The sequence below is a fragment of the Candoia aspera genome, chromosome 15 (genome assembly GCF_035149785.1).
Source record: "Candoia aspera isolate rCanAsp1 chromosome 15, rCanAsp1.hap2, whole genome shotgun sequence".
Taxonomy (NCBI): domain Eukaryota; kingdom Metazoa; phylum Chordata; class Lepidosauria; order Squamata; family Boidae; genus Candoia; species Candoia aspera.
This window is the reverse complement of record NC_086167.1, coordinates 6,701,458-6,729,200: the sequence shown is the minus strand read 5'-3', so window position 1 is coordinate 6,729,200 and position 27,743 is coordinate 6,701,458. Positions and strand designations below refer to the sequence as shown.

Below are 27,743 nucleotides of genomic sequence, written 5' to 3'. Positions count from 1 at the left end.
TTATTTATTTATATTTCAGATTTAGTCACCACCCATCTCACTCAAAGAGTGACTCTGGGCAGTTTACAATAAATAAATAAACGATTGCAATAACAGTAGTCCTGACCTACATGGCATTGGTTTCTTAATCTGGTCTACCTTGTAGGGCTGATGATATTACACCTTTCAAAAAAAGGCACGTGCTTGTAAAGACTTGCTTGCCAGGAAGCCAGAATTCTCACTTATTGCACTGCAGATACATGGCCTTCATTCAAGAAATAGAAAGCCAGAAAAAGGTTTGGGGTCAGGGTAATTATTACAGTACTGCTTGAAAGTCAAAACAAGAGAAAATCCAGATTTGAGGATTTCTGAAAATCTAGGGCTTCAATTCTCAGTTCATATTTAGAGATGCTAACCACTTGTAATGAAATGCCGGTGGAGTTTTGTCCCTGTCAATTCCATGTCACAGCTCTGAGCTTAACACACAGTCAGGCCTTACTGTTCTATCCTACTTTTTATAAAGTAGCCTTATGTAACATATTTAGTACCTGTCTTTCAGTTCAGCAGTCCCAGGGCAGCTAACAAACCAGTCATTAAAAGGAAGACTGGCAATCGCTAACATTGAAATTGATCTACAGGGCATTATATAGGGTTTCTGTGATTTTTTTTTTCCAACCCATTCATAAGCCGGTGTAGATCTGGCACATCATACAAAGACAGTTTAGATACCAAACAGGTATCAGAAAAATGTCCACTGAAAGGGAGTTTCTTTTCTGGGGAGGAAGAAGCACAGGGCTTTTCTTGAAGCACCTTGAATGCTGCTTCTCCCAATCAGATGAATTGATCTTCCCCTCCTGGCTGGCTAGGAATTCTGGGAGTTGTAGGCCTCACATGCCAGGAGGATGGCAGACTGCTGAAGGCAGAGATGAACCAATGCAAAAAAGGGGCAACAACAGACAAGAGAAGAAACGTCAGTTCTTACCTGTGAATTTTACAATGAGAATGAAGGTAAGCCAGTCCCTGCAAGGCACCATCGGTAATGGCAGCAATCTCCACTTCCTGAAGTGGCTTTTTGTGAACTGGATTGGAAGAAACCACATTTTAGACACTGAAAGGGCAAGAAGGCTCAGTGCACTCAGCAAATAAAGTTATCTCATGCCACTCATGATACAGGTAGTCCTCGCTTAACGACCATTCGTTTAACAACAGTCCGAGGTTACGACGACCTCGGGAAAAGAGCTTTACGACCTGCACGCACACTTACGATCGTCACAAAATGGTGCACCGCCCCCGCAGTCATGTGTTCGCAATCTGAGCACTTGGCAGCTAGCCTGCATTTACAACCAGCTGCAGTGTCGTGCGGTCAGGCAGTTTCTGGCAAAAAAGTCCATTGGGGAAGCTGGATTTGCTTAACCGCGGTGATTCGCTTAACGACCTGTGATTCACTTAACGATCGTCATAAAAATGGTCATAAAATTGGGTCTGGTCACATGGTGACTCACTTAATGACCACACTGCTTAACAAGCATTTTTCCCGTCCCTATTGTGGTTGTTAAGTTAGGACTACCTGTACTAACATCCATGCACACAATCTTTTTCAGGGATCAGCAATCAGGTTCCTTCCAGATATTCGAACTGTACCACTTCCATGATTTTGTGCCACTTTCCCTTCTGGTGGAGATCGATGAGAATAAAAATCCAAAACTTCTTCAAGAAACCAAATGGCCTTCCTGTACTAAGGAAGGAAGGGTTCAAGATGATGCTTAAGGCCACTCAAAAGTAACTTTAAAATATTTTTTTTGCCCCCGTAGGTCTTTTTGTGATCTAAAATTCTGTCACCCTGAAATCTCTACAAAAAACTCTGCACATCTTCCAGAGGTGTTGCTTATGTCTGAATGTCCCCTTCTACATATAAGCATGGCACACTCTTTTCCTGCAGAGAAGACTTCAAAAGTAGTCACCTGTATGTTTATCAACACCGATTCCCTCTTTGCCTGTTAGAAAATGTTCACAAATACTGTACATTCAGCTAGCCTGAAATTTATGTGTTGGATTCCACAGAAAGTAGTAAAGGTAAAGGTTTCCCTTGACATGAAGTCCAGGCGTGTCCGACTCTAGGGGGCGGTGCTCATCTCCGTTTCAAAGCCGAAGAGCCGGCGTTTGTCCGAAGACACTTCCTCCGTGGTCATGACTAAACGGAACACCGTTACCTGCCCGCCAAAGCGGTACCTATTAATCTGCTCACACTGGCATGTTTTCGAACTGCTAGGTTGGCAGGAGCTGGGACTAGCAACGGGAGCTCACCCCGTCACGTGCATTCGAACCGCCGACCTTCCGATCGGCAAGCTCAGCAGCTCAGCGGTTTAACCCAACAAATATATAAAGCAACGTTTCCTTAGTGTTGAAGAAAATTAAAGGAAAATCTTCATTACAACACCTATGAATTAAATATTCTTGGTTGTCACTTTTTGTCCCAGATTTATTTATTTATATTTATATTTATATATTTTATATTTTATATATTTTATATGAGATATATAGTAACAAAGCAACCTGTTATATATAGCGTTGTGTTTATTCCTTTTATCTATTTTAAAAAACCCACATTTCCAAAAAAAAAAAAAAGGAATTGAAATTGGCGGATGTTAGATAACACTTTCAGAACACTTTCAGCATAAGGGTTTCAAAACACTAAAAGCATGTGGAGAGTCCACTGATGGGTAAACAGATGGCGCATATTTGGAAAAATTAATTTGTAAATTGAGATCAATAAAGGATCCATGTCAATGGGAGGCTTTTATGAAAGATGATCTCTCTTATCTGGATTACCCATTGTTTCAGGTCAACCAGGCATCAGCTTGCTATTTGTGGAGCAGTAAATATTTTTAAATGATTGTCCAGTTTTCATTTATTTTGGAATGACATTATTCTGTTCCAATATCACAGAAAGGGAGAAAGCAAGTTTTCCATACCTCTCCTTTCCTTTGTCTCCCTACTAAAGGCCTCTGCAGATTTTTTACCTTTTTGTCTGTCCAATTACTTTCACACAGATAGCTGTGTACTTGGGGACAAAATGCAGAGTAACAACCCTGCGTTTCTACTGGGAAAAAGGTGGACAATAAACCCAATATGAAAAGATCTTCTTTAAGCAACCGTTTTGGATCCAGGCTGGTGGAATCCATGCTAATGTTGCCCTCAATGGGATGCCAACGATGCTTTGCTTTCACATCCCAACTGCTCTTTAAGTTGGGCTGAGTAACATTTTAGTAGCCGAGAGCAGTAGTCAACTTTTCAGTAAGGAGATACTGAAGGCTGCAAAGTCAATACAGCCAAATTATGCCTGAAGGCAAGGCTGGATTGGGAGTTGATTTTTTCCCAGTGTTTTTTAATGTGCCAATTTTGTGGCATGTTGCTGCAATGTGTTATTTGTTTCCCACCTCAAAATGATGGGAATGGTGCTGTCAAGGTTCAGCATTCAGGTTCAACAGACACCGAGGGCTACACAAATGAGATTTAAGGCTAACGGTTAGGGTTAGGCTGCCCACTTCTGTGTTAAGGCATCTAACGCATGTCTGTACTGATTCTCTGATCATCCACAATGGCAACATCTCAGTAGTCAGCAGGTAGAAAAAGGTCGAGTAAAGGCAGATTTGCTCCTTTCAACGGCACAGAATCTTTAGAACTGGGACTAAGTATGGATCCATCTTGTTTCTGGTCTACATGTTCTCGGTCTGTAACCCACCAGCATTCAAAACGTAGAGTGGAAAAATTGGAAAAACCATGTTTTCTTCCTCCTGCTCAAAGAACCCATCATCTCCACATCTCATTCTCCTGGTTCCACACGGTGAATAAGAGCGTGGGAAACTACCGCAGGGAATTTGTCGTAGTGCCACCAAAGAAAGAGAGGCAATTCTCTTAAGCTTTTAAATAAAGATACTGTGCAAGGAAATCATCTTGGCTCAGAGTCTCTTGGCACTTGGGCCAGATCTGTCAGCTCGGCTGCCAACTACAGAAATAAAACATGGCTGGACCCGGGGTAATGGAAATTGGCAACAGACGATTAGGAGAAAAAGGTCCAGAAACGTAGTCCTGATCTACCCCGCTATCTTGTCATAACGAGCCACCATCAAACGGAAGCATGGGAAGATGGAAACCGGACCACACGGCATTAATTCAGATGTAACCTGACTGCCTGGAAGCTTTCAGACGAAACAGTCAGCCAAACGGGCATTCAGTGCATAGGACAGAAACCGTCCATCTACTGAAGAGGAAAGGGTGGGCAGGATTTTCACGGAATTGTGATTTGCCTAAGAAACACTGTCAGGGAATGTACTCCTCTAACAAGCTCAGCCGTGCTGCCTAAAAGATACAGCACGGATATCAAAAGACTTACCTTCCAACAGATCTGAAGCTGATCCTAAACAGTATTCCATCACTAACTGTGGAAAGGTAGAAAGAAATACAGCCTTTAATGAGCAGACATGGCAAGCAGAGGACAGATCACGGTTGCATTAATTCAAAGTTCTTATATATAATATCTGAAGTAGATGGACAGTACAGGTAGTCCTCGCTTAACAGCCATTCATTTAGTGATGGTTCAGACTTACAATCGTGCTGAAAAAACCAACTTGTGACCGGTCCTCACACTTATGACCATCGCAGCATCCCCACGGTTACGCGATCACATCTTGGGTGCTTGGCAACCGGTTCGCATTTATGACCGTCGCAGCGTCCCATGGTCACATGATCGCATTTTTTACTGTCTTGGCTGGCTTCTGGCAAGCAAAATCAATGGGGAACCGCGTGACTTCCTTAACGACCATGTGGTTTGCTTAACGCCTGTGGTGATTTGCTTAACAACCGCTGCAAAAACGGCTGTAAAATCGGGTCAGATTCGCTTAAGGACTGCTTCGCTTAGCAACTGAAATTCTGGTCCCAATTGTGGTCCTTAAGCGAGGACTACCTGTAATCATTTCTCCTTGGAGAAACCTGCGAAAGGGTGGAATCTCTAATACAAAGTCTCAGCTGCCTCAAACTACACTTCCCAGAATCATTTGGGAGGCATAGTGTTCCAAGGGGTCCGTGCCATTATTAAGTTTGTAAGGCAACCTATGGAAATGATCTGCCATGACCCCAAAAAGTGGACTTAGTAGAAGCTTCACATCATCTTGGATGACAAACATTCAACAATACCTACAGAAGTTTTGAGAAGTGTATGGAAACGGATATGTAGATGAATACTGGTCAATCAAACTCAAGGGGGTTCTACCACCAACACTAAGGGAGCACACAGGTGCCTGTGTGACAATCCAGTTGAAGTTTAGTTGGGATGAAGGTCCAAGATGACCGTTTCCCCGTCCTCCAAATACAGTAATGGAAAAGCTAAAAGGAAGCCCTATAACCTGGCAGGGGGGCAGGTTACTTGCCGGAGTCCCCATCCCCAATAATTCTTGCTCATCCCACCAAAGCTGGCAGAGTGGGCATGTTCCAGGCCCCAGCCCTGAAGCAGGTTTGGTGGGTTCTGCCTTGTGGAACTGTCTCCCTACTGAGCTGTGGACAGCCCCAACTCTACCGCCTTTTTCTGAAGGTCATGAAGACCTGACATCAGGGCCAGGATCTTAGTTATTGGGGTTCTGGTGTGGGTGCATGTGGGAACTGAGATTTTTACAGGGGCCTCAGCTCAGTTTTTGTCACTGCAGTTTGTTTGTTTATTTATTTATTTGCATTTCAAATTTCTGTCACCGCCCATCTCCCCCGAAGGGAGATGTTGTTTTGTTTTAATGGATGTTATGCTTTGATTTTGTTCACTGGCCAAAGTTCCACTGTGCAGATTAATTAGATTTAGATTTACCATATACAGTACATTTGAGAAATAAATACATTCTGGACTTTGTAACACATAGATAGGCATTCGGGGATGAATGAGATGGGAAGACACAGCCTGAGAGGTTAATATCTTCTGTCCATCGGGAATACATCGTTTACAACAGCAGCCCAGAAGTAATGTGCCAGTTCCGGTACTGTTTTTCCAATGAATGAAGGATAAAAAAGACAAATGAAAGATCCAGCGCCGTGTTCAACCCATTCCAGAAACAATCCTTGCTCAGAACAGTGCCAGGACTTAAAATGTCATGTAGATAAAACTCACCCACGCAGTGTGTTCTTTCAGGTAGCAGCCCTTATACTCAATGGTGTTGGGGTGCTTCAGCTGTTGTAAAAATCTGACTTCTTTGATAATATCCTGCCATTTCTGTTAATTAAGGGGGGAAGAAAGGAAAGAAACTTAACATCAAGCTTCACTTTATCTAGAAAATCCCAAAGATGACAAACTGGTAAATTGTTGGGGTCAGATTAGAAGTGCTTGCTGTTACGCAGTTTCACAATGAGTTTTATGACTAGGAATTGCTTAGGACTGAGCGACATTGGTCCTTGGGCTCTCGGGCACAAAAGATTAGGAGGCAACGTTAATTACTCCTTATCTCGTTAAGATACAAAGATCAAAAGGCACTTATTCAAGTCTAATAGTCTAACCCAAGGCAATCAAAATAAATTATGCAAATGCTGTAGCACACATTAAAATACATATTACACTGTGCAATCCAGTTGCTGTGAGTAAATATGCACTGTGTGATATGGTTTGGGGCTTACGGCTTAGATTTGACCCAAGAACAGATCGGCACATTCAAGGAATAATTTCGGGACACAATGCGGTTTGGCCTGTGACATGCGATGAATTTGCAAAAAACATCTGAATTTGGTTTGAAAGCAATGAACCATAATATCAAACATTTTACTTTCACCCACAGCAACCTTCTCAAGGTGCAAAACTGCAGCTGCTTCTCCAAAGTTGAGGGGGAAACCCAGGTACAAGAGGGATTCTACAGTGTAGTAGGGTAGGACGTAAGAGGCAGGATGGAAGCGGGCCAGAGAGTAATCGGGGTTGGAGAACTGGAGTAGCTAGCGCTTACTGGTTGATCTCACGTACTTGGCTATTTCTTAGTTCGACCTACCTAAGCATCTTACGAGCATCTCTGGAGGAGCAAGGGGTATCTTGTGTGTTGCACTGAGCCAATGAAGAGAGGACAGAAATACACTAATATTGGCAGTAATTTCCTACATACTCATAAACACGGCACGTATGTGTGCAAGCGTACAGATGGGTAGCAAACCACATAGTGGACCAAAACCAGAAATAGATCTGCTAGAAGATATGGAAAAGAAATGCAGATACTGTTACAAACCTGTCTAAGATACCTGGATCAGTATTTTGCACTGTTTGAAAACCATGCAAATTCTAGCAAATGTAATTCACTAACCAATGCTGGTCCAGTTTTTTATTTTATTTTAATTACTTCCTTTTTCTACAGCAGCAGCTAAAAATACAGGTAGTCCTCGACTTACAACCACAATGGGGACTGGAACTTCCATCGCTAAGCAAGGTGGTCGTTAAGCGAATCATGCCTGATTTTATGACCTTTTTTTGCCACGGTCATTAAGCAAATCACCACCACCGTTAAGTGAAACACGTGGTCATTAAGTGAATCCAGCTTCCCCATTGACTTTGCTTGTTGGAAGCCAGCCAGGAAGGTCACAAATGGCGATCACGTGGCCCCGGATGCTGCAACTGTCATAAATGCATCCCAGTTCTCAAGTGCCTGAATTCTGATTGCGTGACTGCGGGGAAGTTGCAATGGTCGTTAAGTGCAAGGGCTGGCCGTAAGTCACTTTTTCCAGCGCCGTCGTAACTTTGAACGGTCACTATACGAATGGTCGTAAGTCGAGGACTACCTGTATGTATCTTCGCAGCATTTCTATGTTGCTGGAGATTGAGACGTTGCAGAAGTTTGTCCTTCCTACCTCATTGGTTTGTTTTCCACTGTAGGACATCTTCTTGACCGCCACCACTTCGTTAGTGCGGGCATTAGTGGCCTGGAAATTGAAGAAGAGGGAGGGGAGAGAAATAAAATTTAACAAATGTTCTCATTTCTGCTAAGGTCAAGAAAGTTGATGTCTTCTGACACCCTTAAATGATCAGTAGACAACCTGAATTAAGAGTTAATTCAGTTCTGTGTTAAGGCTTATATTAGAAGTCATCGGTACAAGACCTACAGTGATATTGGCCAAGGTACAGCACATGCCTGCTTAGTATTCCAATTTCTAGGTGCAAGTTCCTCAAAATTAATTTTCTCAAGTGCTCAGTGCACATAGCAGCATTACTTCCAAAGCCTGGAATTTTTTGATTCAGGAACGAAATTTTACCTTTAAATCAACAACCGCTGCTTCTTACGATCTTAAGAGCAGACTCCCTTAAGTAGTATATCCTCCAGATCAGAATTCCTGGAGCTGAAGTTCACCTACCGTATCTAGAAACCACTCAGCTTGGGGAAGGATACTGAAGAGCATCCTCAAAGCAGATCACACACAGTTTTGCTAAATTGCTTTGGAGAATGGAGAGAGCGACCATAAAGAAAAGCAGATTCCTTGGGTTTCTGGATCATGCTGTGATTATCTGTAAGGTTGGGTAGGACTGTTCGGAACGGGAACCTGTCTCTTATCAGCTGCCTCTAGTCTGAATATTATTCCTTTCTGGACAAGCAAGGAGCATCTTCCTGGCATCTTCCAAGCTGGTTGCCATCTTGCTTCCCCACCTACGGTCTTGTGGTCTCCCTGGACCAATAAAGTGGATGTGTTCTGGAGACCTCCTTAAGTAGACAACCCCGAGTTACCAGTTCTGCATTAAGTTTGTAGGGCTGTCACTGCACGAACTGAACACACTGAGATGCCAGCAGGTGTCCCTCCCTTCTACAGAGACCACGTTTTTCCTTACATGCCAATCACGTCCGTTGTATCAAATGAATTATCAGCTTGATGCCATCAAGGAGTCAAAGCAATCCAAACTTTTGCAGTAGTAGCAGCACTATATTGTATGGCAGCGAATTCCACGGGTTATGCCTATGGGCAAAGCCCTGTCCCTAATCTCCTCCAATATTATGAATGAGGGTCCAAGTTCCAATTTAACAAATGAATTAGAAATGTCATTCTGCCCATTTTTCCAGATCATTTATATAACAGGTAGTCCTCGCTTAACAACCATTCACTTAGTGATGGTTCAGACTTACAACGGTGCTGGAAAACCGACTTGCGGCCTGTCCTCACGCTTATGACTGTCGCGGCGGCCCCCATGGTCACACGATCATGATTTAGGCACTTGCAACCGGTTCACATTTATGACCGTCGCAGTGTCCCATGGTCACGTGTTCACCATTTTCAACCTTCCTGGATGGCTTCTGCCAAGCAAAATCAATGGGGAACCGTGTGATTCACTTAACAACCACATGGTTCACTTAACGCCCACAGTGATTTGCTTAATGGCTACTGCAAAAAAGGTTGCAAAATTGAGTCAGATTCGTTTAATGACTGCTTTGCTTAGCAATCGAAATTCCGGTCCCAATTGTGGTCATTAAGCGAGGACTACCTGTATTTTAAATCTGTATCATACTTTTTGCTCCCTAAACTAAGGAACTTCTTTCAGGCCTCTGGTCATTTTAGCTGGCCCTTTTCAAACCTTTCTCCCTTTTCACACCTTTCTCCAGCTGAGATCTGCCAACACAAGTCATGCACAATAATCCATGGACAAATGCACCATGGATGTGAATTGAGGCATTACGGTTCCAACAGATGCATCTTTCTCTCTTTTCCTAATGATTTCTAACATAGAAATAGTTCCTTTTCATAAAGGAATCCATTATTTGTTGCAGTCCTGGTTGATGTTTTCACTGAATTTCCCATTACTACTGCAAAATCTCCTTTGTGGTTACTGCGGTCAGCAGTCTGCTTGAGAAGTTGTGCCTAACTTTATCCTTAAACTATGCTGAACACCCTTGTAGGTTGGATGGATCTCTTGGAAATTCACTGCAATCCCATTTGGTTTTGACGCTCATGAATAATTCAATCAGTGAGTTCGCTTTGCCACTCAACCCCTAAATCTAGGTCTTTTGGATGGCAAGGAGAGTCACAAAGTCGCTCAGACTAAGAAACCAGGTCAGCAGTCTAGGCTTAAGAGAGCCAAATTAAATCCCATTAAGCTCTCGCTTCATCCTACCGCACTGAGGGAGCAGTACCGCCTCCCATCCACCTGAGCCAACTCGACTCTGGAGGATACAAAACCAGCAGCTTCATTTTCATGACAGAAAAGAGAATGATATGCTTGATTTCTGCTGCCCTAGTCCACTATCCCCAGAACCTTATTAATTATAGGGAGGAGGAGACATTATTTGGGGGAAAATAGTTATATTTAATCAGAGATTTTTTATGAGGCCAGGTGTCGCTCAAACAGGGATTTAAATAAAGAAAACAGAACTGAAGGAGACTCACAGCTTCAGCGTGCGACTCCACATGCTTTTCTAATGAAAATGAAGGTGTGAAGGCCACCTTCCATGATGCACATAACAGCCAACGATTTCCCCTCATTGCAAGCCCTTAAAGTAAGCGCCAGGCGCTGAGATGAGAGAGGCAAGAGGTGGCTTGATGCAACTTTCTTGGCTAGAAGAAATGCTCCTAGAAGAATGCCATTCCCGAATGCCGCCTGATCAGACAGATTAAGGAACCCTGTGCAGCTTTAAGGAACGTGGCTTCATTTTCCAGGAAGGCGATGCCGTTTTTGCCAAGCAGAAGAACCAATATGGTTGAGCGGTAAAACTGGGCCACCTTAGCCCCTAAGCAGCCATCTTTTGCAGGGGAAAGCATCAAAGCAGGAAGTTGTCCCATGGCATTGCTGCAAATTATTTTAGTGATGAGTGCCAGGAGGTCCCTGATCTAAGTATCATTCCTGCCACAGATTTACTGGGTTATTTAGGCAAACTATAACCTCTCAGATGCAACACCCCACTCTCACTTTCAACTGGAAGACAAGCATCAATGCAATAATATTTACTTTTCTTGTATACCCCTGTGCACAGGGACCTTTGCATGTGTTTACAGATCAGGAAATGAAGTTGCTGGCAATGGGAGCATTTTACCCAGGCAATGTGTTATTCCCTGTAAAACCTGACCAGCTTACATTCTGACAGCAAATGTGGGACTAAAAAGCCTTTAAAAGGTAAAGGTTTCCCTTGACATGAAGTCCAGTCGTGTCTGACTCTAGGGGGCGGTGCTCATCTCCGTTTCAAAGCCGAAGAGCCGGCGTTTGTCCGTAGACACTTCCTCCGTGGTCATGTGGCCGGCACGACTACACGGAATGCCGTTACCTGCCCGCCGAAGCGGTACCTATTCATCTACTCACATTGGCATGTTTTCGAACTGCTAGGTTGGCAGGAGCTGGGACTAGCAACGGGAGCTCACCCCGTCACGCGGATTCAAACTGCCGACCTTCCGATCGGGAAGCTCAGCAGCTCAAGGGAAGAGATGGAAAACCAGGCATTTCAACCCACTGGTTTCTCCACCAGGGTTCCGTGGCACCCTAGGGTTTCACGAGAGGTCTCTAGGGGTTCCCTGGGAGATCACAATTTATTTAAAAAAATATTTCAAATTCGGGCACCTTCACATGAAAGAGGGAAGCTTCATTCTTTATTTTCAGTTTAAGAACACTGTGAATGCATCTGTACAGGCCCACCCGTGAAACGAATAATTTTGTAACTTCTGGCCTATATAAAAATAATACAGGCGGGATAAAAATTAAATAAATAAAACAAAAATAAAATAAATATTTGAGCCTGAACGTGCAGGGGTTCCCCGAGGCCTGAAAAAATATTTCAAGGGTTCCTCCAGGGTTAAAAAGGTTGAGGAAGGCTGTCTTACAGAAGGCAAACCTTTGATTGCGCAGCAACAAAGCTGAAGGCCGACATCCCAAACTGTAGCTGCCGCTGATGGGACGAGGCTGATTCTTATAACTACTGAGCGCCTGCCAAAATTTCAAAACAAACGGTACCAGCAAACATCCAAAAAGACACTGAATACATTTCCTTTATCCCAGAAGTGCATGCCATCTTGAATTTTTTTTAAAATTTTATTGATTTATTCGGCTTCTATAGCCGCCCATCTCAACAAGTGACTCTGGGTGGCACAAAAAGAAATGTTTCTGAGATGGGAAAGAGACAGACAGGAAGACAGACAGGCACATCATGGTCAGTTTCAATCCCTGATAGCAAACTTCAAGCTTAGGGGAATATATACCCCTGAAGGAACGGAACAGAAAGCAAAAGCTACTTACAAAATAAACCGCTCCAAAACTTCCATGTCCGATTTCATGTAAACCCACGAACAGTTCCTGAGGATCATCTTTGTAGAATAGCTCAGCGATATCTGGATCTTTTGGCATCCCTTTACGCATGTTGAACAGTATTAGGACCTCGCCCCCGCCTCAGAGTCCAAAACGGTTTCTTCCTTCATTGACGATGGGATTTTCAAGTAGGTCAGAACCTTTGTGGAGAAAAATGGGGGGAGTTAACTCCAGTAGGTCTTTCCAGGCCTTTTCCGGTCCTGTCCCTTCTGTACAGAAATTCAGAAAAGCTATCTGGAGCGTGGGGAATGGCTTTTCCATGCTTCCACAAGTCTGAAGTTTAAACATTACTCAAGAGTATTCAACTTTATTTACTGAATTTGAAACGGGTACCTGCTGCCCTTCAGTTGGAAAACGAAGTTTAAATGAAGTTTAAAACAAAAAGGGATTTGATGTAAATACATGTTATAAATAAATACATAAATAAGCAGGCAGTGTGGTTGAAAAAGTACTCCGCTCTCATTTTATTTATTTTATTGACTGCAGCTCAGTCTCTGGTTAAGAACCTAAGCACCCCCCAATTGAGATCTATAATCAGTTATTACAGTTATCAATCCAAATCAATAAAAATCTCTGTAACAACATTCATTGATTTAGAGCACCCCCATTTGCATCTCAATTGCCACTTCTTTGCAACTGACTCTTTCATTCATTCATTCAAATTGGAAGGAAGGAAGGAAGGAAGGAAGGAAGGAAGGAAGGAAGGAAGGAAGGAAGGAAGGAAGGAAGGAAGGAAGGAAGGAAGGAAGACAACAGACCAGGAGAACAAACACACAATCTTAAATTAAAGAAAATTAAACTAACCAGAAAGGGCTACACAACCACCTTAATCCAAGACTTGGGAGAAAAACCAGGTTTTGAGTAATTTTCGGAACTTCATAAAGGTGGGAACCACGCAAATGTCCAGGAGGATATCATTCCCAGAGGGCAGGTGCTGCAACCCAGAAGACATGCCTCCTAGGTCCCACAGGATTACATTGTTTAATAGATGGGACCCAGAGGGCACCCATCCTGCTTGATGACACTGGATGTGCAGAAACAAGTGAAGATCAGCTTCTCCAACTTGGCACCTCCCAATTCCAAGTTCTGCCTGAGGGATTCTGGGAGTTGCGGTTCCAACACATCTGAGCCACAGCCACCTGGGAAAAGCCATGCTTTTCTTGACTGAATCCCTCGAAGAACCCTCGGGCGTCTAGAGAATATATCACACTTGGCTCCTCCAGCAGCAATCACCGATATATTAGCTGTCTTTTCCCCAGACTTAAAATATCTTTACTGCTGCTGTTTCCAGAGTCTCCCTTGACTACGAGAAGAGCCGTGTTAGTCTATGGTGGCAAAAAATAAAATAAAATATCAGGTGTCTGGTAGCACCTCGGAGCAAGCAAGCCTTGTGGCACATACTCCCAAAGTGGGATTGCTGTCAGAATTCACTCCCTATCTGGAGTGACGATGGCAGAGTGACAATGGCAGAAGAGTCAGGATTTTCTACACTTTCAGCTATAAAGGCAAATACCAAGCGAAAATAAACGGAACGTAAGAATGAGAGGAACTCTTGAAATAAAAGCCAGGTTTCAGAAATTCTGCAAACCAAGCGAGCCCATCTTTCCCATTAAAAAAGTGGGATACAGGTAATCCTTCCTTAAGGACTGGCATTTCGGTCACTAAGCGATGCAGTCATTAAGCACGGCATCATGTGGCTGCACCCGATTTTATGACCATTTTCCTGCGGTCGTTAAGCAAACCAGTAGTTCCCTCTTGATCTGGCTAGTCGGAAGCTGGCCGGAAAGGTCGCAAATCGCAATCACGTGACCGCAGGACACTGCAACCAGTCGTAAATGTGAGCTGGTTGCCAAGCGCCCAAATGGTGATCACGTAACTGTGGGGGGTGGTGCGACAGTCGTAACTTTGAGGACGGGTCGCAAGTAACTTTTTAGCCCCCTCATATCTCCAAACTGTCCTTAAACGAATGGTCATTAAGCAAGGGCTACCTGTATATTTACCTGACTACTGCAACATGGTCTACGTGGGGCTGCCCTTGAAGACCACCTGGAAGCTTCTGCTGGTCCAGATTGTGGCAGCGCAAGCAGTAATGGGCATGCCTTGGTATGCCCATGTAACACCTCCACTTTGCCAGCTGCACTGGTTGCTGGTTTGCTTCCAGGTGCGATTCAAGGTGCTGGTTGTTACCTATAAAGCCCTACATGGCATAGCATCTGGTTACCTGAGGGAACCACCTCTCTCCTACAGCATCCCCTCAGCTGAATTGATCCTGCAGGGTTGGCACGCTGCAGGTTCCTTCGATTAAACGATGTCATCTATCGGCACCCCAGAAGCCACCTTCTATGAAGCATTTGGATGGCCCCCACTCTGCTGTTGTTTAGAAGAACTGTGAAGACCCGGTTCTTCACCCAGACTTTTGTAAGGGGGAGTGAGCCCCCTTGCTTCATCGCACTTGCCAACTTTTATCTTTACCTTTTACCTTTCGTTGATTTTATTGTAATTTCTTTGTTTGATCTATCTATGTGGTCACTAGGAGTCGAAAATGACTTGATGGCACCTAATCCATCCATCAATCAAATCAATCTTTGTTCGATTATTGTGAGCCACCCAGAATCATTGGGAGTCGAGTGGCATGCAAGTTTAATAAATTATTACTACCACTACTACTATTTGCTTTATGTCCTTTTCCAATGCAAAGGTCTGCAATAAAGTTGCAAGGTTCTACCACGGCTTTACCTGAATTTCTCTAAATTTATTAACATTTCATTCTTAAAAGGGGTATCTTTATTTCTTGCCCAAAATCATTTGTTTTATTCATGGGGGAGGGGCACTGAGACAATCCCTTGATCTTTTTAGGGGGTTAGAGCACAAAAAAAATGTGAGGACCTCTGGCCTGGTGTGTAATCCAGCTAAGGACTAAAGTTAGTCAAAGGGCAAGTGCTTCACAACTATAACCTATATACATGGTATACAACTCCATAAAAATTGTCTAGAACGTATAAAGGTACTTCAAATTTGTGTCGGAAATGTGGACAACATGAAGGGTCATTTTATCAAGCATGGTGGACTTGTAAAAGAGCCAGAGATTTCTGGTTTCAAATACGTATAATGATGCAAAGAATTTTAAAGATCAACATTCAACTGAAACCAGAACATTTTTTTGCTGGGCTAAATGGACAGTCATTTAGAAAAGAGCCATGGAAGATTATTTTTAGATACGATTACTGCTGCAAGACTATTATATGCACAAAAATGGAAAGACTCTGAAACCATTGGTGAAGATGACGGAACCAGCAGAGATGGCAAAATTAACTTGTTTGGTTAGAGAAAGATCAACAACTACATTTATTAGTGACTGGAAACCCCTGATGGACTTTTTGCTGAAAAAAGAAAAAAAAAACTTGTGATTTATGGGTTTGAAAATTATGATGTAACCTTAGAGAGAGTAAAATATAAATGCATTTATAACTGCTGTCAAAAAAATCAGAAGCCACTTCTTTATAAACCTTTTCTTTCTTTTTCTATTTCCTTTCTCACTTATTCACTATTCTTCCTTATTTTCTTTCTTTATTTTCTAATATTTATATTGTTTTTATCCCGTTAAACATTTCTTCAATAAAAATTACATTAAAAAACAAAAAAACAAATGTGACCCATATACTGTACATCTGTGCTTCACCTTGAGACGTGAATTGCAAGATGCAAGGATTCTGAAGGCCTGAATAAAGAACGAAATGACTTCACCCATCTCAGTTGGGGTGACTCATTTCTGCAGATAATATACATTTGAATGGAAGAAATCTAACGGCTGAGAAAAATTGGGAGATTTTAGAAACGGTGGTGAATATAGCTGAAGAAATGGCTATGAAATGTTTCAAGACAGGAGGAGAAGGCTGCTGCTAAAGCAGTCAATCTGCAGGATCAATAAAACTTGGCTTCTCCAGTCTTGACGTAGTTTTTGCTATTTTCCATTTTCCTTTGTCCTAGCCAGAGAACTTCTCCAGATTCTTTTTCCACCTGTTCAATTTGATGGAAGAATATTTGCTTCTGACTTTTTTTTTTTTAAAGGAGAACAGAATTTTGGAGATGTTCTTATAGGTGGAATATGCATTTCATTAGTGATGAGGTCACTTGAGCCTTTAAGTATCTCGTTCTGTCTCTGGGGTGTCTGCAAACGCCCTGGTTTCTCACGTTTTCATTAAGACTCAGGGGAAGATCTCCTGAGGGAACCCTCCTATCAGGATCTTTTCAGTATCAGGACTACTGTCACTGACGTAAGGCAAAAAGTTGTCCTTGAGAAGTGTGGACCTTCAGAAAGGACTTTTTGGCCAAGTTCCACAGAAGCGGCAAGACCGAAGTTCAAACTGTTGACGTACCTGGATAATTACGGCATTAACCATAATGTCTCAGACTCATTTCGGCAAAACATCAGGAAATTTCCTTTGGTGTTTCCGTTGGCTGTATATACTTTTATCTTCTGACCTGCAGAGGTGGGAGAAGCAGCAGTAATTAAAATAAGCAATACACAGTACAACATCTTTTAGATCATGGGCAACTTTTGACCAATTTATTGAACTGCCATTTAAGCACTTCTTGGTCATTTTCCTCGTTACTTCTAAACAGATGTGCCTTCCTTCCCCCAAGGGGACATGTAAAAGCAGAGAGCAAAAGAGAACTTTGATTCAATCAACTAGTCAGAATGCAAGCAGGAACCAATTTCTTTTTGTCCTATCAACAGCATGCTGGATCCTAGAGAGGAGGGTTTTAGCCTTCATAGCACCAAAAGAAATGGTTAAAAATAAGTTCGCAAACGACAATAATGATTACAGGAAAAAGCCAGTTGGCCTTTAAAAAAGAAAGATGTGTAATTGCATCTCCAGGTACGAACATCAAGCAAAGGCCATAGCTAAGCTGTACCACAACCATTTTCATTGATAAACCACCACTTTCATTCATAAACTTGGCATTTACCTGTCCTCTGCTAGCCACATCTAGCATTTCCCAATTGTACAGCACAGAAATTATGGTTCATGACTCTTGCCACTTCACCTATTAAAGAAACCAATCCTTTTGGTTCTGACATCCAGCCAAACATCAAGTCAGAGTCTGTGCCTTGACCAGCTGGGCAAGCAACTTTTTCAACAGCTTTTCATAAAAGCAGTTACAGGCAAGCGTATGGTTTAGTGGTGGCAAAGGAAAGGACTTCAGTGTATTATCCTGTGAGTCAATTAATTCTGATATAAACTTTTTTTTCTTTAAATAGATGCTTTTGGCTCTTTCTGACTTGAAGAGACAGGTGGAAATATCACCCAGTGTTCATCAGGGCTTCCCAAACTTTGTGCAGACCCACAAGAATAATTTTAAAAAAATTGCTTTCATTGAACAAGAAAAAAGCATTCGTTGAACAACAAATAAATAAATAAATACTTTTTATAATTACAATTTCATCTATGTATCACAGGAGTGATACAGGAGCACAACTGCCCACTTTGAGCTGTTGTGGGCAAAAAGGGGGACCAACTTTGGACCACATTCCCCCTTTGCCTGTACCAGCCGAATCAGGTTTTTAAAAACTGTGACTACCGATTTGAGAATCCCCATCTCAGAGTGCTGAGGAAGGGAAAGGTGAAGAGGGACGGGCTGTAAGACCAACGTTATCTGCAGGAGTATAATTTGCTGTGGGAGTATAATTTGCATATCAAAAAGGAGAGAATTGGAGTGTAAATGACATCACAATGCAAAAAATAAAATACGCAACACAAAACATGCATTGTGTCAATGCAGCGCAAACCTCCGCGACTTATGAACTGGGATGCAAGAATGAAAGGCCACAGTTTGGATTTCGGTCACAAAGCAATGTGGTCATTAAGGGAATCTGACCCAATTTTATGACCATTTTGTGGCAGTCATTAAATGAATCACCACAGTCATTAAGAGAATCACATGGCTGTTAAGCTAACCACATGGTCATTAAGTAAATCACACAGTTCCCCAATGATTTTGTTTGCCAGAAGCTGGTTGGGAAAGTTGAAAATGGCGATCACATAACCATGGGACACTGCAATACCCATAAATGCGAAGCGGCTGCCAGATGCCCTCATTGGTATCATGTGACTGCGGGGACGCTGCAACAGTCATAAGTGCAAGGACTGGTTGTAAGTCGGGTTTTTTACCACCGTTGTAAGTCCAAACCGTCACTAAACGAATGGTTGTTAAGCAAGGACTACCTATACCGGGATACTGCAGCAGATGTTTCAACTTTTTTGCATCAACTCATAGCGGATGCTTGTATTAGTAGCACTTCACTAATCTAAACCATGTGCTGAGCCCTGTAACAAGTGAATTGGATGCGTGCCTCTCTATGTCACCGCATGCTTGCGTCACAGGGAGACCCAGGGTAGGAATGCAACAAAAATGTCCTTTAAACATTACAGGAAAGCTACTTTCATCCCGTTAACAAGACTGAGCTAATTTGTATTTCTTATCTTCTTACGTTTATGTTCCACCTTGCTTTTAAGGAGCTGAAGGCCAGCGGTGTTTATCTTCACAAGAACCTTGAGAATAAGACTGGGCTAAGAGATACCACTGTCATGAGTATGGATGCTGAGCAGGAGGAGGCCCCTATCCAGGGGGGGGAAACGCATGCGCAGTTTAGAGGCTTTGAGCTGTCCTTCAAAGAAACCCAGAACAGACCCACCTTGACGTTTGGGGTTTATCTGTCTGGGTTTTCCCACGCTCCTTCGGTTTGGTAGGATTTTCTGTCTACAATAGCAGTAAATAAAACACTAGAGACTTTCTCCTCATCTCGGCGTGGTCCTTGCTTAAACCAGGACAACCACCCAATCAAAGTCACTCAGTGTGTTCCAAGAGGACTTGGACCTGGATCTCCTCAACCTCAGTACAACCTTTAAGTACTACACCAACACTCCTACTCACTGTCAAAGATACAGGGATGCTCTGGTATGGTCAATTTTCTGGTTCCTACTAAGCCTGACTGAGCATCCTTCCTCTTCACCCATCTTTCTCTTTGCCAAAGCATGATTCTATAATGGGTCTGTCGCCGAATGACTGTTTGCAAAGCATCTGACAATATGACTAAGGATGAATCCAGGTGGTGGCTGCCCACACTTCTGGCTCAGTGCTGTGGCAATGCAACTATGGTGCATCCATGACATCAGATGCCTTTCCCCCCTACACATTTGCTGGAGGAGGACAGCTATCCAAATCACATGAGTCAGACTCATGTTCTTCAACTGTACTAATCAGCAGTGAGTTAAGACAGGCTGAAGAACAGCACATGCATACAGTGGGAGGCAGGTAAAATCAATAGATTCAAATACCTTCAGACAAGCCATTCGTAAACAGTTTTCCTGATTGCTAACATGATGTTACTTGTACAGTAATGGTCCAGAAAGACAGGGAGCCTTCTTAAGGCTGAACTCCACATTATGAAATACTTGGGAAGTCCCTTTGACCATTAGAGCACTGCTGATATAATGGGATATGGGAATGACCTTGGGAGGCTGAGCAAAGAGGCGCTGCCAAGGGAGCCGTCAGATAAGAGGCAACTTAGCCCGCAGCTGGATAGTGGGCGGGGCAAGAGGCTCAGAAGGGACCCTCCCTAGGTTCTCGGGCAGTAAAGGAGATGGGGGAGAAATGTACTTTCAGACTTGCAAAATTCTGTTAATGTAACCTTACAATACAGTAGAATTAGCTGATCTGGTCGTGTTTCCTGTCTGGTCTACCTGGGAAGGCTGACTCCTGGCGGTTTCCAACAATTCTGTTGCTTCCTCTGGCAATCGTTTTTCTTCCTTTCAGCTGATCTTGCTTTAATTCAACAGGCAGCCCTTTTACTGCATTTTATATCTGCAGAACTCATTTCCATTCTTAATTGTGAATTAGGGTTTTGCTTTTAATAATTATAATATCCCAGCAATTCAAGTCCATTGAAAGCGCACAAAACATGAATCAGGCACATTTCATAAAGGGTGAATATACCCCCCAATCGCTTGAGTTTTGATTGCCATCATTTTGTTATAGACTATACAATTGGCACGCATAGCTATTAAAGATGCTAGAAACCACTTCTTCCCTTTTTTAAAATTTGGGAACAATGGCTTCAATATTTAATCTGAAGATACATTGGAGAAGGATGTTTTGGTTTTGTTCTTCTTTTTTTGTTTATTCGTTCAGTCGCTTCCGACTCTTCGTGACTTCATGGACCAGCCCACGCCAGAGCTTCCTGTCGGTCGTCAACACCCCCAGCTCCCCCAGGGACAGGCCCGTCACCTCTAGAATATCATCCATCCATCTTGCCCTTGGTCGGCCCCTCTTCCTTTTGCCCTCCACTCCCCCTAGCATCAGCATCTTCTCCAGGCTGTCCTGTCTTCTCATTATGTGGCCAAAGTATTTCAGTTTTGCCTTCAATATCATTCCCTCAAGTGAGCAGTCTGGCTTTATTTCCTGGAGTATGGACTGGCTTGATCTTCTTGCAGTCCAAGGCACTCTCAGAATTTTCCTCCAGCACCACAGTTCAAAAGCATCGATCTTCCTTCTCTCAGCCTTCCTTATGGTCCAGCTCTCGCAGCCATATGTTACTACGGGGAACACCATTGCTTTAACTATGCGGGCCTTTGTTGTCAGTGGGATGTCTCTGCTCTTCACTATTTTATCAAGATTTGTCATTGCTCTTCTCCCAAGGATTAAGCGTCTTCTGATTTCCTGACTGCAGTCAGCATCTGCAGTAATCTTCGCACCTAGAAATACAAAGTCTTTCACTGCTTCTACATTTTCTCCCTCTATTTGCCAGTTATCAATCAAGCTGGTTGCCATAATCTTGGTTTTTTTGAGGTTTAGCTGCAAGCCAGCTTTTGCACTTTCTTCTTTCACCTTCATCTTAAGGCTCCTCAGTTCCTCTTCGCTTTCAGCCATCAAAGTGGTATCATCTGCATATCTGAGATTGTTGATGTTTCTTCCAGCGATTTTAACTCCAGCCTTGGATTCCGCAAGCCCAGCATGTCGCATGATGTGTTCTGTGTACAAGTTGAATAGGTAGGGTGAGAGTATACAGCCCTGCCGTACTCCTTTCCCAATCTTAAACCAGTCGGTTGTTCCGTGGTCTGTTCTTACTGTTGCTACTTGGTCGTTATACAGATTCTTCAGGAGGCAGACAAGATGGCTTGGTATCCCCATACCACTAAGAACTTACCACAATTTGTTATGGTCCACACAGCCAAAGGCTTTAGAATAGTCAATAAAACAGAAATAGATGTTTTTCTGAAACTCCTTGGCGTTTTCCATTAGTCAGTGGATATTGGCAATTGGGTCCCTAGTTCCTCTGCCTTTTCTAAACCCAGCTTGTACATCTGGCAATTCTCGCTCCATGAATTGCTGAAGTCTACCTTGCAGGATCTTGAGCATTACCTTACTGGCATGTGAAATGAGTGCCACTGTTCGATAGTTTGAACATTCTTTAGCGTTTGTTATTCTTACTGCTTTCTTAAAAATAGTTATGAGTCAAGCAGAGTTCTGTTTTTTAAGATGGACAGCCATCTCCAGATTAGAAAGAGCTAGCTGAGATACAACTTCTACCATCAATTTGATTTGGGACTGCTTTCTATTGAACTAACGTTTGGCACAAGCTGGCCCAGAAGTGGGATAAGAATTCCCTGCCTTTGGGCCAGTTAAAAGAGCTCCCCTCATCCCACACTTGTCTGGTTTTTGCAATACAAGGAAAGCACACGTGGAACCTTCTAATTCAGGCTTTCTCAACCTTTTGCCCCTGGAGGAACCCTTGAAATATTTCTCAGGCCTGGGGGAACCTGCACATTCAGGCTCAAAGATAGGCCGGAAGTTTCAAAATTATTCTATTCGTTTCACGGGTAGGCCTGTCTAGATGTATTCACTGTGTTCTTAAACTAAACATCAAGAATGAAACTTACCTCTTTAATGTGAAGTGGCCCACCTTTGAAATAATTTTTTAAATCAATCATGATCTCCCAAGGAACCCCTAGTGGCTTCCCACGGAACCCTAGGGTGCCACAGAACCCTGGTTGAGAAACCCTGCTCTAATTTCAGAAAGGATCATGAGAAAACATTACAGGGTCTCACAACTCAGCACCCCTACATATATTGTTGCTACACAGAAATCCACCAAACAGTGCAATAACAGTCATATCTATTTCGCTCCTGAAATGATTGATAATCTGGAAGAGCATGGTCATATTTTTATGCACTTGTTTATTTAACTGGCCCTTCAACTGGCCATTTCATTTAATTACAATTAAATGGACATTTGTTTTATTTTTGACATGATGGGTCAACCTGGCTATTTACTGTAGATGTACTGTAAAGGAAAGAATATGTTACTCTTCCAAGTTCTCTCTGTTGCCAAAAATAGCTGTTCTTCCCCTTCATCCTCTCTGAATTAAGGACATTTCCTTTAAAACCCCACAAGAAAATTCTAGCCACGCAGAACTGTACCTGTGATAAAACTAAATAAAACAGTTGAATTAAAGCAACTGCAGATGACCATTCTCTTGTTACTAACATCACTCCCTTTCAAGAATATTGTGTATCTACCACTCCAACAATTATTGAGAAATATAGCCAACTCCTTCTGATACAGTACTGAAGAGCTGGTTGTAGATAGGAAGTTATCCATCCTCCAGGTAGACAAATGTGACTTTTAAGCTTGAAGGCGTGTATCTTTTCCCACCAATTGATACCCTTTTTAAAAAGTTTTCTGCAGAAAACTAACAAGCAGCATCAGCAAAAGCCAAATTGCAAATCATCACCTCTCCTACCCCTGCCCAGAATTGTCCCTACGGAAAACTGGATTGTCCCAGACTCAAGCGTTCTGATCAAATGAGTGCACCAGACTAACGGTTCTCCTGCTCTTTCAAACTGAATATTTGGTTCTAATCAGCTATTTGTCTCTTAGTTGGTACTTGACTCAACTTGCTAGTCCTGGTTTAATTTTCTGGATCAAATAACTAAATTGAATTAATTAATCAATTAAATGTTTTAATTAATTAAATTAAATTATTATTATATTTGGTAGTTTTTAACACTGTTTTAGTCTATATTTTATATCGGAATTTTATTATATAGTTATTGTTTTATGTTGTAAACCGCCCAGAGTCCCTCCGCTCGGAGGAGATGGGCGGTGACAATAAATCTTCGATAAATAAAATAAATAAAATAAAATGTAAATAACGTTGCAACACTTGCATTAGTGTTTTCACTAGATCTTTTTGAAGATGCTGACGTTGGCAAAATGAAGTGAGGAAGACCTAACTGGAGGAGCACCAGGCAGCCAAAGGATGTTCACTGGTGGGGTTAGGAGAGGGAGGAATATGTATTTATTTATTTATTAATCAAATTTATCACCGCCCATCTCCCAAAAGGGACTCTTGTTTACAGTCAAACATGAATAAGAGAAATAGAAAACTATAAAATACTATAATACCTAATAAAATAAATATAATAAGAACCTGGTGGCTAAAAGTTCTTTATGATTTGCAGGCAGAGCAGGGTCCTTCTAAGAAACTAACCATCCCCAGGAATGGCTACTCTCCCTCCCGCCCCAGGCATGATGACAGAACCAGGTCTTTAGCTGTTTCCTAAAGTCCAGGAGGGAGGGAGCCAATCTCACCTCCGGGGGAAGGATATTCCAAAGGGCAGGGGCTGTTGCAGAGAAGGCCCGCCTCCTGGACCCCGCAGGATGGAATTCTCTTGCAGACGGGGTCCGCAGCATGCCCTCTCTGCACGACCAGGAGGGACGGGCTGATGTGATGGGGAGGAGACGGTCCCTCAGGTAACCTGGAACCATGCCATGTAGGGCTTTAAAGGTGATAACCAACACCTTGAATTGGACCTGGAAGCAGACTGGCAACCAATGCAGCTCGCGGAGCAAAGGAGTGACGTGTGCTGATCTTGGGAAACCCAAGATCGCCCACACAGCTGCATTTTGCACCAGCTGTAGCTTCCGGATACTCTTCAAGGGTAGCCCCATGTAGAGCGCATTGCAGTAGTCTATACGGGAGATAACCAGGGCACTAATATCAAGATACTGGATCCTTGTTCTACTCTTAATAACATTTGATTGTCATTATCATTCTTAATCAAATATCATTTGATTCCCACAGTTGCCAGCAACAGTTTTAGCAACCGTGAAGCTGTCGAATTCTCGGCCTCAAACCGAACCCTCCAAGGTAAGCATTTCAACTATGTCTACATTTTAAATTTGTTTAAAATTATGTTACTGTGTTTTTTAAAAGTTGATAAGATTTATGGGAGAACAAGCGCATTTGACCACACGGGTCATCAGGAGTCCAGCAACAAGGTAGCTTCTAGCAAGCACATTGTATAATCTGGGAAGACTAGCTCAACACAAAATCCAGATACGCGGGAAAACAAATATGGGACTTCGTATAATTCCACAGAGGTGAGAGACTGTTAATCAAGAAATAATCATAGTCTTACACGTACTTGCTGTCAAAAACAAGTGTTAGCTTACTCTTACTTGTAAGCCTCCCATTTCACTTTGATGCTTTATTACTGTAAACATGGTGTTAAGCCGATCTGCCCTACGGAGAGAGAAGTAAAAAACTTGACCTGAAAAGAATCTGACATGAGGACTTCCAAGTTCATCAGATGTTAACAGAAATATCACGGGCAGCCTCACCCACCCAGTAGAAGATTCATGGCTGGTAGCAAGTTCAACATTTGGCTTGCTCCCAAGCTTTTTCAAAATTGGTAGACTACAGCAGACGGCACACAATAATCCCATCGAATTCTGTCACTGTCACTAAGCAGGAGGAACCACTTCCTCATTCTCCATTGCTTATATCTGCTAAATTTATATCCTGTTTTTTGTTCAAGAGTTCAACGTGCTGTACATAATGTTCCATTTTTCCTCACAATCACACTGCGAGGTACACGAATGAATGAATGAATAACTTCATTGATTAGTCAAATGACCACATCAGAAAGCTGGGTATCAGCCACTACAAGATATAAAATATGATACCATAAAACAGCTAAAATACAGTAAAATTAGATAAAATATAAAAAAAAAACTATCTTTTTTACCCTACTGTATTTTATCGTATTCTATCTCACCATAGTATATTTTACTTCAGCAAAGGATCGTTACCTTGTCGTGGTGCTGAAGCTTGAGCACCTCAGTGATGCCATGAGCTAAACCGTGAAGGGCCACCCAAGACAGGAAGGTCATGACAGAGAGGTCAGACTAAATGCGATCCCTGGGGAAGGGAATGGCAACCCACCCCAGTATTCTTGCCGTGAAAACTAAATGGATCAGCACAACCAGAGATATGTCGGTATACCATCGGAAAATGAGACCCCCAGGTCGGAAGATGGTCAAAATGCTACTGGGGAGGAACAGAGGATGAGCTCAACTAGCCCCAGACGTGATGACGCAGCTAGCTCAAAGCCGAAAGGACGGCTAGCGGCTGACGGTGCTGGTGGTGAACGGCGAATCCGATGTTCTAAGGATCAACACACCATCGGAACCTGGAATGTAAGATCTATGAGCCAGGGCAAATTGGATGTGGTTATTGGTGAGATGTCGAGATTAAAGATAGACATTTTGGGCGTCAGTGAACTGAAATGGACTGGAATGGGCCACTTCACATCAAATGACCACCAGATCTACTACTGTGGACAAGAGGACCACAGAAGAAATGGAGTAGCCTTCATAATTAATAGTCAAGTGGCTAAAGCAGTGCTTGGATACAATCCAAAAAACGATAGAATGATCTCAGTTCGAATTCAGGGCAAGCCATCTAACATCACAGTGATCCAAACATACGCCCCAACCACAGATGCTGAAGAAGCTGAAGTAGAGCAGTTCTATGAGGATCTGCAGCACCTACTGGACAACATGCCTAAAAGAGATGTTATTTTCATCATGGGAGACTGGAATGCTAAGGTGGGCAGTCAAATGACACCTCGAATTACAGGTAAGTATGGCCTGGGGGAACAAAATGAAGCAGGACATAGGCTGATAGAATTTTGCCAAGACAACTCACTCTGCATAACAAACACTCTCTTCCAACAACCTAAGAGATGGCTTTATACATGGACTTCACCAGATGGACAACACCAAAATCAGATTGACTACATCCTTTGCAGCCAAAGGTGGCGGACATCTATACAGCCGGTAAAAACAAGACCTGGAGCTGACTGTAGTTCAGATCTCGAACTTCTTATTCCACAATTTAGGATCAGACTAAAGAGATTAGGAAAGACCCACAGATCAGCTAGATATGAGCTCACTAATATTCCTAAGGAATATGCTGTGGAGGTGAAGAATCGATTTAAGGGACTGGACTTAGTAGATAGGGTCCCGGAAGAACTCTGGACAGAAGTTTGCAACATTGTTCAGGAGGCAGCAACAAAATACATCCCAAAGAAAGAGAAAACCAAGAAGGCAAAATGGCTGTCTGCTGAGACACTAGAAGTAGCCCAAGAAAGACGGAAAGCAAAAGGCAACAGGGATAGGGGGAGATATGCCCAATTAAATGCAAAATTCCAGAGGTTAGCCAGAAGAGATAAGGAATTATTTTTAAACAAGCAATGCGTGGAAGTGGAAGAAGGCAATAGAATAGGAAGGACAAGAGACCTCTTCCAGAAAATTAGAAACATTGGAGGTAAATTCCAGGCAAAAATGGGTATGATCAAAAACAAAGATGGCAAGGACCTAACAGAAGAAGAAGAGATCAAGAAAAGGTGGCAAGAATATACAGAAGACCTGTATAGGAAGGATAACAATATCGGGGATAGCTTTGACGGTGTGGTCAGTGAGCTAGAGCCAGACATCCTGAAGAGTGAGGTTGAATGGGCCTTAAGAAGCATTGCTAATAACAAGGCAGCAGGAGATGACGGCATCCCAGCTGAACTGTTCAAAATCTTGCGAGATGATGCTGTCAAGGTAATGCATGCTATATGCCAGCAAATTTGGAAAACACAAGAATGGCCATCAGATTGGAAAAAATCAACTTATATCCCCATACCAAAAAAGGGAAACACTAAAGAATGTTCAAACTATCGAACAGTGGCACTCATTTCACATGCCAGTAAGGTAATGCTCAAGATCCTGCAAGGTAGACTTCAGCAGTTCATGGAGCAAGAATTGCCAGATGTACAAGCTGGGTTTAGAAAAGGCAGAGGAACTAGGGACCCAATTGCCAATATCCACTGGATAATGGAAAAAGCCAGGGAGTTTCAGAAAAACACCTATTTCTGTTTTATTGATTATTCTAAAGCCTTTGACTGTGTGGACCATAACAAATTGTGGCAAGTTCTTAGTGGTATGGGAATACCAAGTCATCTTGTCTGCCTCCTGAAGAATCTGTATAATGACCAAGTAGCAACAGTAAGAACAGACCACGGAACAACGGACTGGTTTAAGGTTGGGAAAGGAGTACGGCAGGGCTGTATACTCTCACCCTACCTATTC

General features: G+C 42.7%; 1 protein-coding gene across 1 annotated transcript in view; it reads right to left on the bottom strand.

Annotated features, from left to right (window-relative positions):
- The window catches only part of TAOK3 (TAO kinase 3), a 132,294-nt gene that overhangs the window by 72,538 nt on the left and 32,013 nt on the right, over positions 1 to 27,743 (bottom strand). The window contains exons 2-7 of the mRNA XM_063315967.1: positions 16,633 to 16,738; positions 12,188 to 12,396; positions 7,837 to 7,908; positions 6,128 to 6,229; positions 4,373 to 4,418; positions 962 to 1,058 (exon numbers count right to left, since the gene is read on the bottom strand). Coding sequence (XP_063172037.1) covers positions 962 to 1,058; positions 4,373 to 4,418; positions 6,128 to 6,229; positions 7,837 to 7,908; positions 12,188 to 12,307 — 437 coding nt within the window. The 5' untranslated portion in view covers positions 12,308 to 12,396; positions 16,633 to 16,738. The remainder of the gene's footprint in view (positions 1 to 961; positions 1,059 to 4,372; positions 4,419 to 6,127; positions 6,230 to 7,836; positions 7,909 to 12,187; positions 12,397 to 16,632; positions 16,739 to 27,743) is intronic.